Source organism: Ictalurus punctatus, chromosome 1 (genome assembly GCF_001660625.3).
Source record: "Ictalurus punctatus breed USDA103 chromosome 1, Coco_2.0, whole genome shotgun sequence".
NCBI lineage: Eukaryota > Metazoa > Chordata > Actinopteri > Siluriformes > Ictaluridae > Ictalurus > Ictalurus punctatus.
The window spans coordinates 10,217,475-10,234,067 of NC_030416.2; the positions used below are offsets into that span (position 1 = coordinate 10,217,475).

At 38.3% G+C, this 16,593-nt stretch overlaps 2 protein-coding genes across 6 annotated transcripts in view; one reads left to right on the forward strand and one right to left on the reverse strand.

Annotated features, from left to right (window-relative positions):
* si:ch211-154o6.3 (uncharacterized protein LOC563854 homolog) overlaps positions 1-7,819 on the reverse strand; it is a 26,007-nt gene extending 18,188 nt beyond the window's left edge. Inside the window, exons 1-2 of one of the 3 annotated variants that reach the window (XM_053680550.1) lie at positions 7,679-7,819; positions 4,454-4,612 (exon numbers count right to left, since the gene is read on the reverse strand). In XM_053680550.1, the coding sequence (XP_053536525.1) occupies positions 4,454-4,543 (90 nt within the window). In that variant the 5' untranslated portion in view covers positions 4,544-4,612; positions 7,679-7,819. Of the gene's footprint in view, positions 1-4,206; positions 4,409-4,453; positions 4,613-7,630; positions 7,647-7,678 lie in introns of those variants that run through there. The other 2 variants (XM_053680556.1, XM_017469221.3) reach the window with 2 other exon arrangements.
* znf384b (zinc finger protein 384 b) overlaps positions 7,756-16,593 on the forward strand; it is a 25,352-nt gene continuing 16,514 nt past the window's right edge. For 2 of the 3 annotated variants that reach the window (XM_053680535.1, XM_053680544.1), the window contains exons 1-5: positions 7,756-7,894; positions 8,936-8,991; positions 9,146-9,386; positions 14,609-14,698; positions 14,832-14,974. In XM_053680535.1, coding sequence (XP_053536510.1) covers positions 8,938-8,991; positions 9,146-9,386; positions 14,609-14,698; positions 14,832-14,974 — 528 coding nt within the window. In that variant the 5' untranslated portion in view covers positions 7,756-7,894; positions 8,936-8,937. The remainder of the gene's footprint in view (positions 7,895-8,935; positions 8,992-9,145; positions 9,387-14,608; positions 14,699-14,831; positions 14,975-16,593) is intronic. The other variant, XM_053680540.1, reaches the window with a different exon arrangement.

Sequence of the window (16,593 nt, forward strand, 5' to 3'; positions counted from 1 at the left end):
GTATTAAGCGAAAAACAAAACATGAGCTTAGCACTTCACTATCACAAATAAAAATCAGTGCGTGATTGAGCGAGTACGTCTTGTGCGACCGCAAAGTAATCGTTCAAAAATGCTGAGAAATTCTTGGCAGACGAAAATACTGTGGTTACTGGAAAACTGTGTTATTGTTTAGACAAAGACAAATGACTGATATCCAGGTTTGTCTTCTGGGAGCATGTAGCAGCTGCTAGTGTTGACATACAGTTTGTGTCCAGATATTTGGGATCCAATAAGAAAAGTCAGAATGTTACATTACTCTGCAATTTATCCTCAAGCGCTTCATCCTGGTCAGGGTTGTAGTGGGTGCGTGAGGTGGGAATACACCCTGAATGGGACGCCAGAGCATCTGTATCTATTGCTATGTTATTACTATGTGATTCTTTTTTTTATGGTTTCCATTTATGTTGCTAAATTATTTGACAAATAGGTAAAAAGAACAAGAACTAAAAACAGTCTAAAAATCTGCAGCACCTTCTGAATGTCAACATTCTGGCGCGAGCATGCGTTGCATAGCGGCGTATCAAACTTTCACTCAAATGATCTGTCTGTCAACATTCTGCACCGACGTATTTTAACCCAGCTAATGTCTAGCACTATGATATATAAATAAAATCGATATATAATAAACGATTTTACCTCGTTTTGAACACACTGACCGTAGCCCACTTCAAATACACCAATCAGCCATAACATTAAAACCACCTGCCTGATATTACTTGTGCCACCGAAACAGCTCTGACCCGTCGAGGTATGGACTCCACATGACCTCTGAAGGTGTGCTGTGGTTTCAGGCACCGATACATTAGCAGCAGATCCTTTAAGTCTTGTAAATTGTGAGGTGGGGCCTCCATGGATCGAACTGGTTTGTCCAGCACATCCCACAGATGCTGGATCGGATTGAGATCTGGGGAATTTGGAGGCCGAGTCAACACCTTGAACTCTTTGTCATGTTCCTCAAATCATTCCTGAACAATTTGTGGCAGGGCGCATTATCCTTCTGAACTCTTAGAGAATACCGTTGCCATGAAGGGGTGTACACCTTTCTATCATGGCCAGCATTAACTGTTTCAGCAATTTATGCTACAATAGCTCTTCTGTGGGATCGGACCAGACGGGCTAACCTTCACTCCCCACTGTCATCAATGTGCCTTGAGCACCCATGACACTGTTGCTGGTTCACCGGTTGTCCTTCCTTGGACCACTTTTGGTAGGTACTAACCACTGCATACCGTGAACACCCCACAAGACCTGCTGTATTGGAGATGCTCTGACCCAGTCGTCTAGCCATCACAATTTGTCCCTTGTCAAAGTCGTTCAGACCCTTACGCTTGCCATTTTTCCTGCTTCCAACACATCAACTTCGATAACTGGCTGTTCACTCGCTGCCTAATATATCCCACTCCTTCCCAGGTGCCATCGTAACGAGATAATCAATCTTATTCACCTCACCTGTCAGTGATTTTAACGTTATGGCTGATCGATGTATGATTAGAATCACCAAGCTCATGAAACTTCTCCTCTGCTCTGCAAAAACAATCAGGCTCGCAAGTCACATGATAATGAGGTTAGGTATTTTCAAAATGCAGTCTTTAGGCTATTGAGAATACACAGACTTTTTGGAAATATCCACGTTCCCTTACCGTGTTACTATATGTTTTGCAAGCCTGCAGAGAAGCCGAGAAGTTTCATGTGTTTATATCAATATTAAATTATTTATTATACGTCAATCTTATTCAAATAATGTAGTGGTAGAGGTGGCCTTGGTTAAATTACGTTGGAGCAGAATGTGACATACAGAGCATCCGAGTAAAAACTCAGTTACTCTTGGCAGAACGTTGATATTCAACCTGCAGTTAAGCTGCATGCGAAGGTTTTTTTATTTTTGTCTTTTACTGTGAGATAAGGTTGAAAATTTAAATATTGACCGTGGCCTATCCAATTACGCACGTTCCTTCTTCAAGAGGAAAAACATTTCGATTAATATTTCCACGATATTATTGTTCTTTATCTGTGCTCAATACAAGTCAAGGGCTTTAATGTGTTTACAATTTTCTCTACCAGTATTTTCTAATCTGCACCAAACTTTCGCTAAGTACCGAGATCAAATAAAATGTGGGGGGGGGGAAAAGATGGGAAATAGAAGCCGGGAGCATCAAATTGCTTTAAGCATATAATTAAAAGTATCAGATGCAATCATGTGTATCTTCGCTAATTAATTTGCATAAAACTGAGCAGGCTTCATGCAGGCTTTATCGCTGAATTCTTAATCATAGCTCCATCTTGTGTACTTCCAAGAGAAAATAAGAAACGGCATATGAAAATCTGTTGCTTTTTCACAGTGGTCGGCGTAAGGAAGCCACCAAGTTCTCTCGTTTGTCAGTTTGCATTAATCTTTTAAGAAGGAGCCTGTAAACATGGCTTAAAAGGCAACCTTTAAATGCGTAGTGTTGTTCAGGGAGGTTAAAATGAATTGCGGTAATAACTGTCCTTCTACAAAGCTGTGTCCATGGAGACCATCGAGATGATTATTTTATTACGGATAATGTTATAGAATGTGGATTTACAGCAATAATAATACGACTACAACTTTTATAGGTCACAAATGTGGTGCACTCATCCAGTAAACACAGTGCAAATATGCTAAATCAAGTCAGCATGGCTAGTACACAGCGGCGACATCCAGTATCCACAGAGTATGTATGGAACACACAGTTTCTCCATAGTAACAACGTTATACAGGCGAGCATTATGCATGTGTTAAATATTGTGATTGTACTAGACTTTCCCCTGCTCGTAAATGATTGATTCGTAGAGTAACGATGGCCTAAGAAAGACGGGAAAATGAACATTTCCACCATTTTAGGTTTAAGTTAAGTAACGGAGGGTGTAATAATATTATCAACTGTGCAGTCAGGGATTGCAGCAATTATGAAAACTCAGCGGGATGGTGGATTTTTTTTTATTATTCTACAGTAATGTGAAATAAACTAAAAATTAAATATAATAATAATAATAATAATAATAATAATAACAATAGTACATGTTCAATATAATCCGTTTACAATTTGGCTATCTAATATCCACATGGCCGACGTTTCCTTTGCTGATCTGCTGCTTAAAGTGTCAAGTGGCATTTTTTCTCCATATGTTTACAAGGTTACACTATATATGTATTAGGGATGTAAATATGTTTACCGTATATTTATTAGGGATGTAAATATGTTTACCGTATATTTATTAGGGATGTAAATATGTTTACACTATATGTAGTAGGTCAGCCATGACATGTTTGAGAAGAAGTAAACATGGTGTCCCTTAATGCACAGAGGTTAATAGGAGACCCAGCTCACAGATGAACTTTGACCCCCAAGCATGCGTAATGCGTCACAAGATCAAGTCTGGTTGATAATTTATGATTAGTTCATGGCATGTTAGTTACGTGCTGACAGAGATTCTGGGTTTGTGCATAAAAAGGTCAAGGCTGTTATGCATATATTACATTTGCACAAATGTTCAAAATAACACGGCAAGTTGCTGCCGGACATGAAGCTTGTAGGCCTGTACGATAATTAAACTAATAATACATTCATTTCTTAATTTTTAAAAAAAATTACGAATAATAAACCTGTGCATTATTTAGCTAATCAGTTTTTTTTTTTAATGCTTATTTTAATGGGCTATTACACATTTTTCACAATTATCATAAATGTTATTTGGGCATGAAATAGAAGACAGTGTGGTATACAGATGACATGAGAAGACCCCCTGATGACCACCGAAAGAGATCATTTTAAAAAAATTATTGATCTCTTAAAAATCAGCTGGACTTAGGGGTCACCGCCACTTAATTACAATAAAAGTAATAAATACCATGTTGTAGTCTTTTTTTATTTAATCTGTTATGTTTAGGTATTTCTATCTCCATAGTTACTCTTTCATGTGGTCTTGGGACACAGTTCAGATGTGCAGATTAATTTAATTAATTAATCTGTTAATTGATCATGTATTATTGTTGTTGTTGTTGTTGTTTACTACACCAGTGACAGTTCACCCTTTCCATGCTTTGCAGTATTATAGTGCATCCCGTAATGTCTCTAGAATGATGTTACATTCATTAGGGCATTGGGGAATCACTATAGGAGACCCAAGGGCTCATTTGGAGCTTACCTGGAGGCTCTAGCCTAGTAGTCACTAACCCTGTCCCTGGAGATCTTCCTTCCTGAAGATTTTAGTTCCAACCATAACCGTGCCTACCTGACCATCTAATCACTGCCTAAAGAAGTTCTTGATCAGAATTGGTGGGATCAGGATCAGGATTGGTGTCCACTGCTCTACGCTCATACAGACACATCAGTGTGCAAGATGTGAGCAAGATTTGATTTGATGAGAAATATGCACAGTTCGACTTGTGTACCTTCACTGCTTCTTCTGGGGTGAGAGAAAGCTTGAGCTCCAGGTTCTCAATCTGCCTCAACTTCTTCTGTAGTTTCCTCACCTCCCCCATCTGCACACCTCAGTCCTTTCAAACCCCAGCTGATATGGACTCGTGGTGATGTCTGTGCTCTTGCAAACGCTATAAATTATGAGAAATATTCACACATTTCAACTCCGTAGTCAGCGTTTTACCGGATACATATCGGGAGGACTGTTTCTAAAAATCCCCTTCCTGTAAACGTGGAAAAAGGGCTCTCAGAAACCGGAAGTCAACAATGAGAGAGAATCCACGGCTGAATTCCAAATAGCTCGCGGCTTCCTGTCTCAGTGCACTATTTAGGGTATTTAACAATGCCGTACATGTCCAGACTAGGGCACTTGACAATAAAGGGAGAGCGGTTTGTAATTCAGCCTTTATTTGAACGGTAACATTTTACTGCGACTTCGCATCTGCTACCGGAGAGTTTGTGTTGTTGTTGTTGTTGTTTGTGTGGACATGGGGTAACTTAGGGGTTAAATTTGGATTAGTATATACAGGAGACTTTGTTCTCTCATAGATGCCATTATCCCAACAATGATTAAGCAGTATATTTATACCTGTGTTAATGTGTTACTTTAATATATACATGATACACCCTGCACAAGTATTGTGTTTGTCATGAAAATAACAAACCCATAAAACAAATAGCCCATAATATTGAAGTGGGGGTGGAGGGTTGTTCCAATATAGTTTACAAAATTATTTACCCCCGAAAAAAATATCTACATATACATACACTGTCCTCCACCATTAATATTGGCACTCTTGGTAAATATGAGCAAAGAAGGCTGTGAAAAGTTATCATTATTGTTTAACCTTTTGATCTTTTGTTAAAGAAATTCACAAAAAATACTCTGCTCTCGTGGATATCAAACAAATGCAAACACAACACATGTTTTTCAAATAATTTCTTTGTTAAATATAGGTGTGTAACAATTATTGGCACCATTTGAGTCAATACTTTGTGCTACCTCCCTTTGCCAAGATAACAGCTCTGAGTCTTCTCCTATAACGCCTGATGAGGTTGGAGAATACATGGCAAGGGATCTGGGACCGTTCCTCCATACAGAATCTCTCCAGATCCTTCACATTTCGAGGTCCACGCTCGTGGACTCTCCTCTTCAGTTCACCCCACAGGTTTTCTATGGGGTTCAAGTCAGGGGACTGGGATGGCCAGGGCAGGACCTTGATTTTGTGGTCAGTAAACCATTTTTGTGTTGATTTTGATGTTTTGGATCATTGTCCTGCTGGAAGATCCAACCACGGCCCATTTTAAGCTTCCTGGCAGAGGCAGTCAGGTTTTCATTTAATATCTGTTGATATTTGATAGAGTCCATGATGCCACGTATCCTAACAAAATGTCCAGGTCCTCTGGCAGAAAAACAGCCCCAAAACATTAAAGAGCCCCCACCATATTTAACCGTGGACATGAGGTACTTTTCCATATGGCTTCCTATCTGTGTGCGCTAAAACCACCTCTGGTGTTTATTGCCAAAAAGCTCTATTTTGGTTTCATCTGGCCATAGAACCCGATCCCATTTGAAGTTCCAGTAGTGTCTGGCAAACTGAAGACACTTGAGTTTGTTTTTGGATGAGAGCAAAGGATTTTTTCTTGAAACCCTTCCAAACGACTTGTGGTGATGTAGGGGACTTCAGATTGTAGTTGTGGAGACTTTCTGACCCCAAGACGCAACTAACTTCTGCGATTCCCCAGCTGTGATCCTTGGAGATTTTTTGGCCACTTGAACCATCCTCTTCACAGTGTTTTGAAACTATATAGACACACGTCCTCTTCCAGGTTGATTCAGAACATTTCCTGTTGAATGGAACTTCTTAATTATTGCCCTGATGGTGGAAATGGGCATTTTCAATGCTTGTGCTATTTTCTTCTAGCCACTTCCCATTTTGTGAAGCTCAACAACCTGTTGCCGCACATCACAGCTATATTCCTTGGTCTTACCCATTGTAGGAAGAGAATTTGGCCTATCTGTTACCTCATATTTATACCACTGTGAAACAGGAAGTCATGGGTGAACAATTTCCTATTCCTAGTCACCCAGGTGTACTAAAAAAAACCTCTAACATATTAATGGGAATATATTTCAAATATATTTTTCACATATGATTTCATATGGGTGCCAATAATTGTTACGCACCTATATTTAATTTTTTTTTTTTTGATAAACCTGTGTTGTGTTTACAATTGTTTGATATCCATGAGAGCAGAGTATTTTGTGATATTTTTTTTTTAAACAAAAGATCTAAAGGTCAAACAATACAGACAAGTTTTCACAGCCTTCTTTGCTCATATATACCAAGGGTGCCAATATTATTGGAGAATATATATCCATTTGAACATCACAAAAAGCACTATTAAATCTTCAGTAAGCAGGTAAGGGGGATATTAGTCAGAGAAGCATCCAAGAAGCCAAGAATACTTGCAACATGATGCTACCACCACCCAGCTTCATTGTGATCATGGTGTTCTCAGGGTGATGAGCAGTTTTTGGGGTTCCTCCAAATGCCAAAATGTTCAGTTTTGTTCACGACCACATGTTTGTTGTGTCTCCAACATGCCTTTTGGCAAACTCTGAACTCATATTGATCATCACTCTTCCAAAAAGCTCAGTTTTGTAGAGTGTATACACTTTTTGTCTCGTGAACAGCTTCTCTCATCTGAACTGAGGATCTCTCCAGCTCCTTCACAGTTGGCCTTTTTATTATTATTATTATTATTATTATTATTATTATTATTTAATTACATAATCATCACCACCACCATTACGTCACAATTTGACACATTAACACATTCCTGTTAAATTATAATACCAGCAATAGCAGCCTACTCCATGTAGAAACAGTGAAATCATATTCACTACAACGTTGCAAAGCATTTTGTGTAACGTGCCTGTGTGATCATAAAATAATAAAATAATAAGGGACGCTAGCAACCGGTACAGCTATATATAAACGTTTATATCTTTCAGGATGTCCTGTGACATTAAAATTGTGTCATCTTAGCCCAGAATGTCCTATATATTAGGTAAACCAGGTAAATATTACAGTTCCCGGTTGCCAATGCGTAGCGCTGTACGTAGCGTTCAATTGTGGACGCACCCTGATGATAAGTTGACCTTACTAGACGGACATGACATCATTACGTACGGAAGACGTTCGCGCAAATTTGACCTCATCCGTAGGAAGTGGAGCGTAGACAGTTCGGGCAACTCCGTAAGAAAAGGGAAAAAAAATAGAAAAAAAAAACCGAAGGAACGAAAACTCGTTGAATTTCTTCACTTGAGTGTTTTTCGGAGCGACTTCACAAACTATCCCGAGCGGAGGAAATCCCCGGGCGAGGGGAACCAAAGTCTTCACGATTGGGTAATTTAGGCTTGATTTTTTTCCCGTTTGAACCTTGTTTTTTTTGCTGTTAATTTCGGCCTCCGTCGCCTTCCGTGTGCCGGAAGTCCTGCGTAAAGCCTCGGTTTCGGCGTCGACGGTTTTTTTTTTTTTTTTTTTTTTTTCTTTTTTTTTTTTCTCTCTCTCCTTCTCACTTGTTATTTTTTTCTCTCCAATCCTCGTGTGCTCTGTTTTTTTTTTTTTTTTCTCCAGTTTATTTCCACGGGCCCGACAGCGGGAGTGTGTCTGAATGTGAGTTAACGTTACACCTCCCAGAAGATAATGTTACGGGCTGCTAATGAATTTGCATCAGTCACCGACGAGGCTGATTTTTTTTGTTGTTTTGTTTTTTTTAATAAACATTACATCTTATTTTGTTCTGCACCGTTTTCTTTTCAAATAAACCCCCCCAAAACACTTCCTGTTTTGAATTAGTAATAAGCAAATGGTCTGTTGTGTCTGGCTTTGAGGTGTATTTTGAGCTGCGTGTGTCGAGAAGAAAAAGAGCCCGCCAACTAAAGTGGCCTGCGATACAAACGGCTCCAGATTTACACAAAGACAATCAGTGAATCCGGTATTATTTATTAACCGGGCTGAGAGAGAGGTCTAGCTCTGAGCCGTATGCTAACGCTCATGTAGCTGTTAGCTTCATGGGCCTCCATTTACCTCAGTTATGACCGCTGTTCTTCCGGAACATTTCTTGTAAAAATGATATCGCATATTGTATTAATGTTTCTAGTAGTTTATTTACTTCTACAAAGCTGAATTTCTCCTTCATAAATAATATCACTCAAATTTATTTATTTATTTATTTATTTAGGTTCTTGTAGTTTATCCATTTCTTCACAGAACCTTCTGGAGCCTTTCCATCTTCAATAACCTTTTTTATAAATAAAAAAAAACAAAACAACAATTTTCTGAAGTGAGTCCCGGCACTGGTCTGACACTGAGCGTGATGGTCTATTTGTGTTGTGTTGTACTTTCACAATTTATTTATTTTCCTACTCATTTGTTTTCCTTCAGGAATGATGGAGGATTCCCATTTTAACTCCTACTTCTGGTCTCCAGTGCAAGGACCGGTGAGAACGAATTCATGCAGCCTTCCTTACCGTCCACTAATTTATACACACACACACACACACACACGTACATGTACACACTTGCACCTGTCTTAAAACCATGTGTCCACATCATTTTCCTTTAATGCCTCATGTGTGTGGGTGTGTGTGTCAGATTGAGAATGCTGTGTTTCTAAACAAGGTGAAGGAGCAGCTGGGCCAACAGGACAAAAACCCTGCCTACCCGCATGGCTCCTCCCACTACCCCACCACAGCGGTGGTGGCAGTTGCGGGGGGCGTGGCCATGGATGCAGCGGCCGGGGGGCGGGCGCTGAAGCAGGAACAAGCGCATCCGCCCCATTCCTCACACAGCATCACTGTGGTGCCCGTACCGTCCACCGGAATCATGACAGCTGGTACAGTAGATTCAAGATGATTGTGGTTTGTGAAATGAGTCCGTGTCCAGTAGGCGTGTGCTAACGATCGGTACATCCCAATATTTAACGTGTACAATACAGGGTGTCCCAAAAGTCTCCGTGTGTAGGGGAGTATGTACACCAGCACCACCTCAGTTGTGCCTTCGTCAGTGGATGTCCGCATCTCGGTTAGACCGCAGCGCTTCCAGCCTTTTTGTATTTGGTAAAGCGCACCTATTTTGGTTTTGAAACGTGCCTAATTTAGTTTCAGAGGTCCCATGCAATAGATTTACATGCATCCAAGGTCAAAAAACACTTTAATGTGCTCAAAATTTAAATTGCATCATTACCTTTTTCTCCCAGTGTCACAAATGACTCATTAAATGATCCGTTCTAAAGGATTCATTCTAAACTCCTCCTTTCAGAGAGCATACTCTGCTCTGATTGGTCAGATGTCCCAGTCTGTTTTGAATGGTCTACCGCTGTCAAGATGTGTCAAAAAGGAAACGCCCACTACCATAAGGTGTTTCCTATCCGTCTGTCAGCGAGCAGCCAGTGAAGACCAGTGGCGGGGTTTTTTATTACAAACCAAAGTAGGTTAGTACAGGAAGTAAGTCTGGAATTACGACTCGTTTCAGCTTTTCAGAATCGGTTCCTTCTTCTGGGAGTCAATAACTCCGTTTGTCGTGCACTTTGATTTTTTTTTTTTTAAAACTTTGCAAATGTTTTATATTCACAAACAGCTCTAACACACACTACTTGAAAGGTAATATTTGAAAAAACATAATAGGTGCACTTTAATAAGTTTGTCGTGTGTGATGTGCTTGCCGTGTTTCCTGTTAAAGGGGTAGTTCACCCAAAAATGAAAATTCTGTCATCAGTTCCTCACTCTCATGTCGTTGCAAAAACCCACAAGACTTTCGTTCATCTTCGGAACACAAACGAAGGCGTTTTTAATAAAACCTGGGACATTTCTGTCTTTCTTATTTACAGTCCAAGTAACCCAAACTTTCATAAAGGCGTCGTAAAAGTAATCCGTGTGACTCCAGCGGTTTAATCCCAGTTTTATGAAGCGACACGAATGCTTTGTGTGCGCGAATAAACTAAAACGAAGTCTTTATTCACAAAACATCTTCACTTCCGCATAGATCTCCGACGCGCGTTCACGAGGGAACCGAGACGCGTGCGTGTTGTGTCGCCGCGAGAGCGGACAAAAAAACAAACAAACATGCAAATCCTCCGCTGTGTCATAATCCGCAGACATCTTTCTTACAAAGATTGTACTGTGCTGTAAACAGTGCGGCGCTTCCGGAAAGTCCATCGCAACCTTGAGACATGTTCCCCATCCAGTCATAAGCATGATTTCATTACGTCCTTCTATTGTCTAAGGCGTTCTGAAAGGCATATATAAATTTACATTTTGCTAAGAAGTCTTATGTATGGAGACTTTTGGTATACCCTGTGTTATTATGATGGTCACTTTAAAATAGTGTCATGCCAACTGCTTTGATTCTTTGCTCATGTTTTACAAGAAATTCTACAGGAACAAAGCAATCTTTTCTTTTAAAAAAAAGTGCTGCTAAAAGTGTTTTTGGTCACAGTGGAGCACTTCCAATTTTTTAAAAATTTTTTTTAGTTAAAAAAAATAAATAAATTCCCTTAGTGGGGAGCAAGTGACAAAAACAACAACAAGGATGACAGTCCTGGTGAAAAAAATGATTCTTGTTATTGAACCAATATAAGTAGATTAACAACCTGTTGAATATTTGCTTTCCAATATTGCATTGTAACTAAAATAACAAATTGCCTGATTTTGGCACGTTCATCAGTACACAAAGTTGCACAAGGTGTTCCCCTGATTTTTAAAAAAAAATTTTTTTTAATTCCTGAAAAGCTACAGTAAAGGCAAACAGCTTCCTCATCATCAGCGTTAAACCAATCGTAATCTTCATTACTGATAATAATAAAATCAAATCTAGCTAGCTAGTTAGCTGATACTATCTAGGACCAGTCAAGTGGCTTTGTTTTCATTTTAACCATATACAGCTGGTAAAGTACACAGTGAAACGAAACAACGTTCCTCCAGGACCACGGTGCTACATAAAACACGACACTGACCACATGAGACACCGAACTAAATAAGACCTACATTCTATATAAAGTGCACGTGCAAACACCAGAAGACAGTACAGTAAATATTAAAACAGGACAATGGGCACAGTAAATGACCGGGTAGCGCCGACCAGTACATGGTTCTAGTGTGAAAGTGTCAGATGTAACAGGTAGTGCAAAAAGAACAATATAATTAAAAAAAAAAATGTAAATGGTAAGAGCATCGTCATGGTTACAGAGTGCACAGAAGTGTTCTCTTTTTTTCTTTTTACACACGCATCAGCAACAAAATTGCTCCAGACAGCACTTTGTCTGTGGGGGAAAAACCTCTCCAAATGTGAAAGTGCTCTTACAGTGGTAAAGTTGGTGCCTCAAAAAAAAACCAAAAAAAAAAACCCCCATTGCATAGTTCTGCGGCTGGCCCACATGTAACATTTGTCGATTTCACCACTACATGATGAGGCAGTTTCTAAAACATTTTCTGGTTTACTTGTTTGTGATCTCAGCCGTGGAAGCAGCAGCAGCATGAACAGAGTTGTCACCATTTATAGGACAAATGTACTGCCTCCTCCTCTGTCTCATCAGGCTTTTTTTTTTTTTTCTTCTGTTTGCAAAATAACCCAAAACTACAGCAACTTCCTCTTTCACGACTGCAGTTATTGTCCTTTGTTTATTTGTTGTCTGTTACTGAACGCATTTTGAACAACCAGCAAAGTACACGTTCTCGAATAGACTCGTGACTGTGTGCTGAACAGTATTACTGTTTCCTTTAGTCCTTTTTGTTATTTTAAGCATTTCACCGGCTTAATTGGGAAGCAATTTTGCGTCGCATTTATGTCAAAGAACGTCTCATTTAGAAGGCAGCTCGCTTCATTTGGCCAAACGTGTAGTCGTCTTAGCAGTGTAATCCCATTATTCTACTCCTCAGCTATTATATAACTGTTGCTCCAACTGAGGATTTGTCTCGTAGCTTACATTTTCCATCCTTTTTGGAATTACAGGCATATTAATAATGTTCCTAGACAAGTCATTTACATAGTTAAATTTAAGATGTTACTGTGACTGAGTGAGACAGGAAGTTATGACGCATGATGACACTGCAGAGGTTTCATTAACGCCTCTCGGTTAAAGAAGCAGTTGTTCAGTTTTCGAGCACTCTGCTGCTCGTCAGGCTAATGGCAATGGCAGCGAAAGTGTTTACAGGCTAGGTTTACTTTTCCACAACCCCGCCTTCACCTGTTCCTGCACTGGGGTCGAAGCTCATTTCTGGGTTGGAAAAGCCGTAAACAGAAAGTTCAAACAAAGAAATTAGCGAGATCCCTCGCAAATCGCCGTTTTTCTAGAAACAGCAAAGTGAAAGCTTGGGCAATTAACGCGACATGACGGTTTTAATATCAGCACACACCTACTACCCTGAAAGCAGCATAACATCAGAAGTGACGGTGCATACTTTGTGACTCGTAGGACCCGTGTGACTAGGGATGTTTACATGCTGCCTATATAATAATCCCACCAGTAGCTCAATGGGCATATACAACCTTCATGTATACACCTAATTTGGAATAGAGTAAACCAGCCGAGGCCAGGACATAGTTGTATCCACCTATCTGATTGAATGAGGTGGGCAATGTTAATAATCCATTAAGAATAATAATCGTGTAAACCTTTTGTGTATTTGCTCATGTGGGTTTGAGTCACGATAAAACTGCCCTGTAAGAACAACAGTCCCCGTTACACGTTTTTAATCTATTTAAAAGAATTGTGAGGTCGGATTGGCAGCACTGAGGTAGGGATGAGCAAGATAGACTTAATTATAATCACAATACCCTTTTTTTTTTTTTTTTTTTTTTTTGCGGTAGTGACCTAGATGACTGTGTGTGTATATATGTATATATATATATATATATATATATATATATATATATATATATATATATATATATATATATATATATATATATATATATATATATATATATATATATATATATATATGTATATATATATATATATATATATATATATGTGTGTATGTATGTATATGTGTATATAAAATTGGCCAAAAGTCACATCAGCATACAGTCTTGAGAGCCTTGATCCAAGCTTTAATTCAAAGAAGTACAACTTAATCCTGCTCCTCATCAATTACTAAACTATACCAATTGATAGGCTGAAAAAAAAAATAGAACATGTATTTTATTCACAAATGAAAATTCCAGTGAAAATGCAAACTCCAGTACTCGCAGGATTCATAATCTCTAACCCCAGGAAATACGAGTGAGAGTGCTGTGTCCGGACCGCTTCCCATATTACTGAGGAAGCTCCTTTTTCACAGGTGAATTCTTCTTCCTCATCTAGAGTTCGAACTCCGCCATCTGCCGTGCTTGTTCTCGTTCTCCGTGCCCACGTTGCGGCGCGTAAACACGTCATCAGTGAGACGACAAATCCTGAACGTGGGGAGGAATTGTACCAGTATATCATGGACGATACGATACGGCTCAACCCTGCATTGAGGCAGATGCGAGGACACAAGCTGATCTCAGTAAAATTCACTGTTTTCTATTCGCCAGAAATTCAGCACGGATCCAGAACTTTAACACGGTTAAAAAGCAGGAAAAGCGTTGATAAAACCTTCATTGATCGTGGTTTTTTTCCCGCATGAATGTGTTTTAAATGTTGGTAACATGAGACGATGAGTAACAGTGTTATACAGCTGTGTTACGGATGTGTGTATTCGCAGTGCTCAGCCGTATTCCCGAATGTCAGGCAAATTTCAAATGCTTGGCAGCTTTACTCTCCTTCTCGCCATCCATTCAGATATTACACTTGGATAACGTTTTGCCGACACGGAAATAATTAAAAACTCGTTCTTAAAGCTAGCAGCATGATTAAAAAGCTGAACATGCCGAGCAGACATTGGAACATTGTTACTAAAACCTCACTCCGTGGCATGCACCTAACTTTGAACCTGAACTATTTACATGTGTATGAATAAATATTGTTCATTAGGAAACTGTAACTGGTCATGTAAACATAGACACTATCTTTGTTCAGCTGTTTTTGTTTAGTTTTTTTAACCTGTCGTCTTTTCCTTTTCTCACTTTGTTCAGCGGGCTTAGTCACTCTGGTGTCTCCGGTATCCTCCGCTCCATCTCTAATCCCTGGGCATCCGACAACCACTATGATAACAGTGCACGCAGGTAACACCGTGTTATGTTCTCCTCATAATCTGAAAGAGAAGCCACACAACAACAACAACAACAAAAAACTGCAACAATAATGTTCCGCTTCTTTAGTATTCATTCAAATGAATACTTTGAATACTTCTCTCAGACAAGAAAGACGATGGCATGTCCTGCTCCCCCGTCGTCATCCCGTTACCATCAAAGCGAGGGAGGAAGAAGAAGGCCACACTCCCGTTGGTGGGCTCCCCGACAGGAAGTGACTCGCTGATGCTCAGTCACCTGGCTGGACAGGTAGGTCTTTTTTTTTTTTTTTTTTTAAATAAATGTACCGGTTCAGAAGATTAGAATGAGTTATAAAGTAAGGAATCAAACTTGACCGGGTGTGTGCTGTTATCGGTAACGATCGATGACAGCACGGTGTGATGATCCTTCTGTCTGAAAGTGTTTCATTCCTCTTGTACGACAGCAATCTGCCAAAGAGTTTTATTTATTAAAGAATGAAATGTACGTGTTTATCTTTTTTATGGTTACATTTTTATCACTTGTGTTATAGCATCATATCTGATTTTCTGATGTAGTTAATAAGAGGACAAAACACAGCTTATCACATGGAAATTGTGGCTCAGTGTTTAAGGCTTATGGTCGTGAGTTCAAATCACAGCTCAGCTAAATTCAGCTAAAAGACCGTGAAAAGAAGAAAGCCTTAAGGCCTGTTCACACCGTGTCTAAATCACTGGCTGTCAACGCGAGTGTTCACGCCTACGTGTAAAACGCTTGGCGTCAAAGCAGAATTTTTTTTTTTTAGGTCTCGGGGTCCAGTTTTTTGGGGTTTTCTTTTGAAGCGCTATTTTTAAAAACTGGCTGACCAACGAGATTTGTGCTTTTGTTCACTTGCCCGGAGCTGCTGAAGTTACATAAAAACCACGACTTGGTGGCGCTCGAGCACAAAACTATCTTGCCGAGCACACGTCGGTACCTGAAGGAGACGCAAGCATGAAACTAAACCTTAATCTCACCCAGTTAAAAATGCATTAGTGTCTGACTATATACAGTATATGATAAGTGTGTCTCTTTAAGTCTGCTGTTTCTATCCACGCTTTCCCAATACAAAGTCACATCACTGCAAATGCAGACAAACTTTCTTTTTTCCCCCCCTGAAGAGTACCTCTTCAAAACATTCAAAACAAACACTGTTTCTTTCTCTTCCCTACAAATGTTTCGTGTCTCTGTTCAATGATAATCCGCTGATTGATAGTCCATTGTATTTATTTTGCACCTGGCATATATATATATATATATATATATATATATATATATATATATATATATATATATATATATATATATATATAAATAATATAATATAATATTATTTATATATATAATATTTTATATATATATATATATATATATATATATAAATAATATAATATTATATTATTTATATATATAATATTTTATATATATATAATATTATATATTATATATATAATATATATATAATATATTATATTATTTATATATATATATAATATATATAATATTATATATATATAATATATATATAATATATATATATAATATATATATATAATATTATACATATATAATATATATATAATATATATATATAATATATATAATATATATAATATTATATATATTATATATATATAATATTTTATATATATATATAATATTTTATATATATATAATATATATATTATATATATAAATAATATAATATAATATATTATATATATATATATATATATATATATAATATTATATATATATAATATATTATATAAAGTATTCTTGACCTCTTATTCAAATAGCTAAGTGCCCCATTAATGCGTCATTGTATGATCATATTGACCACAAAAAAAAAAAAAGACTACAACACTTCA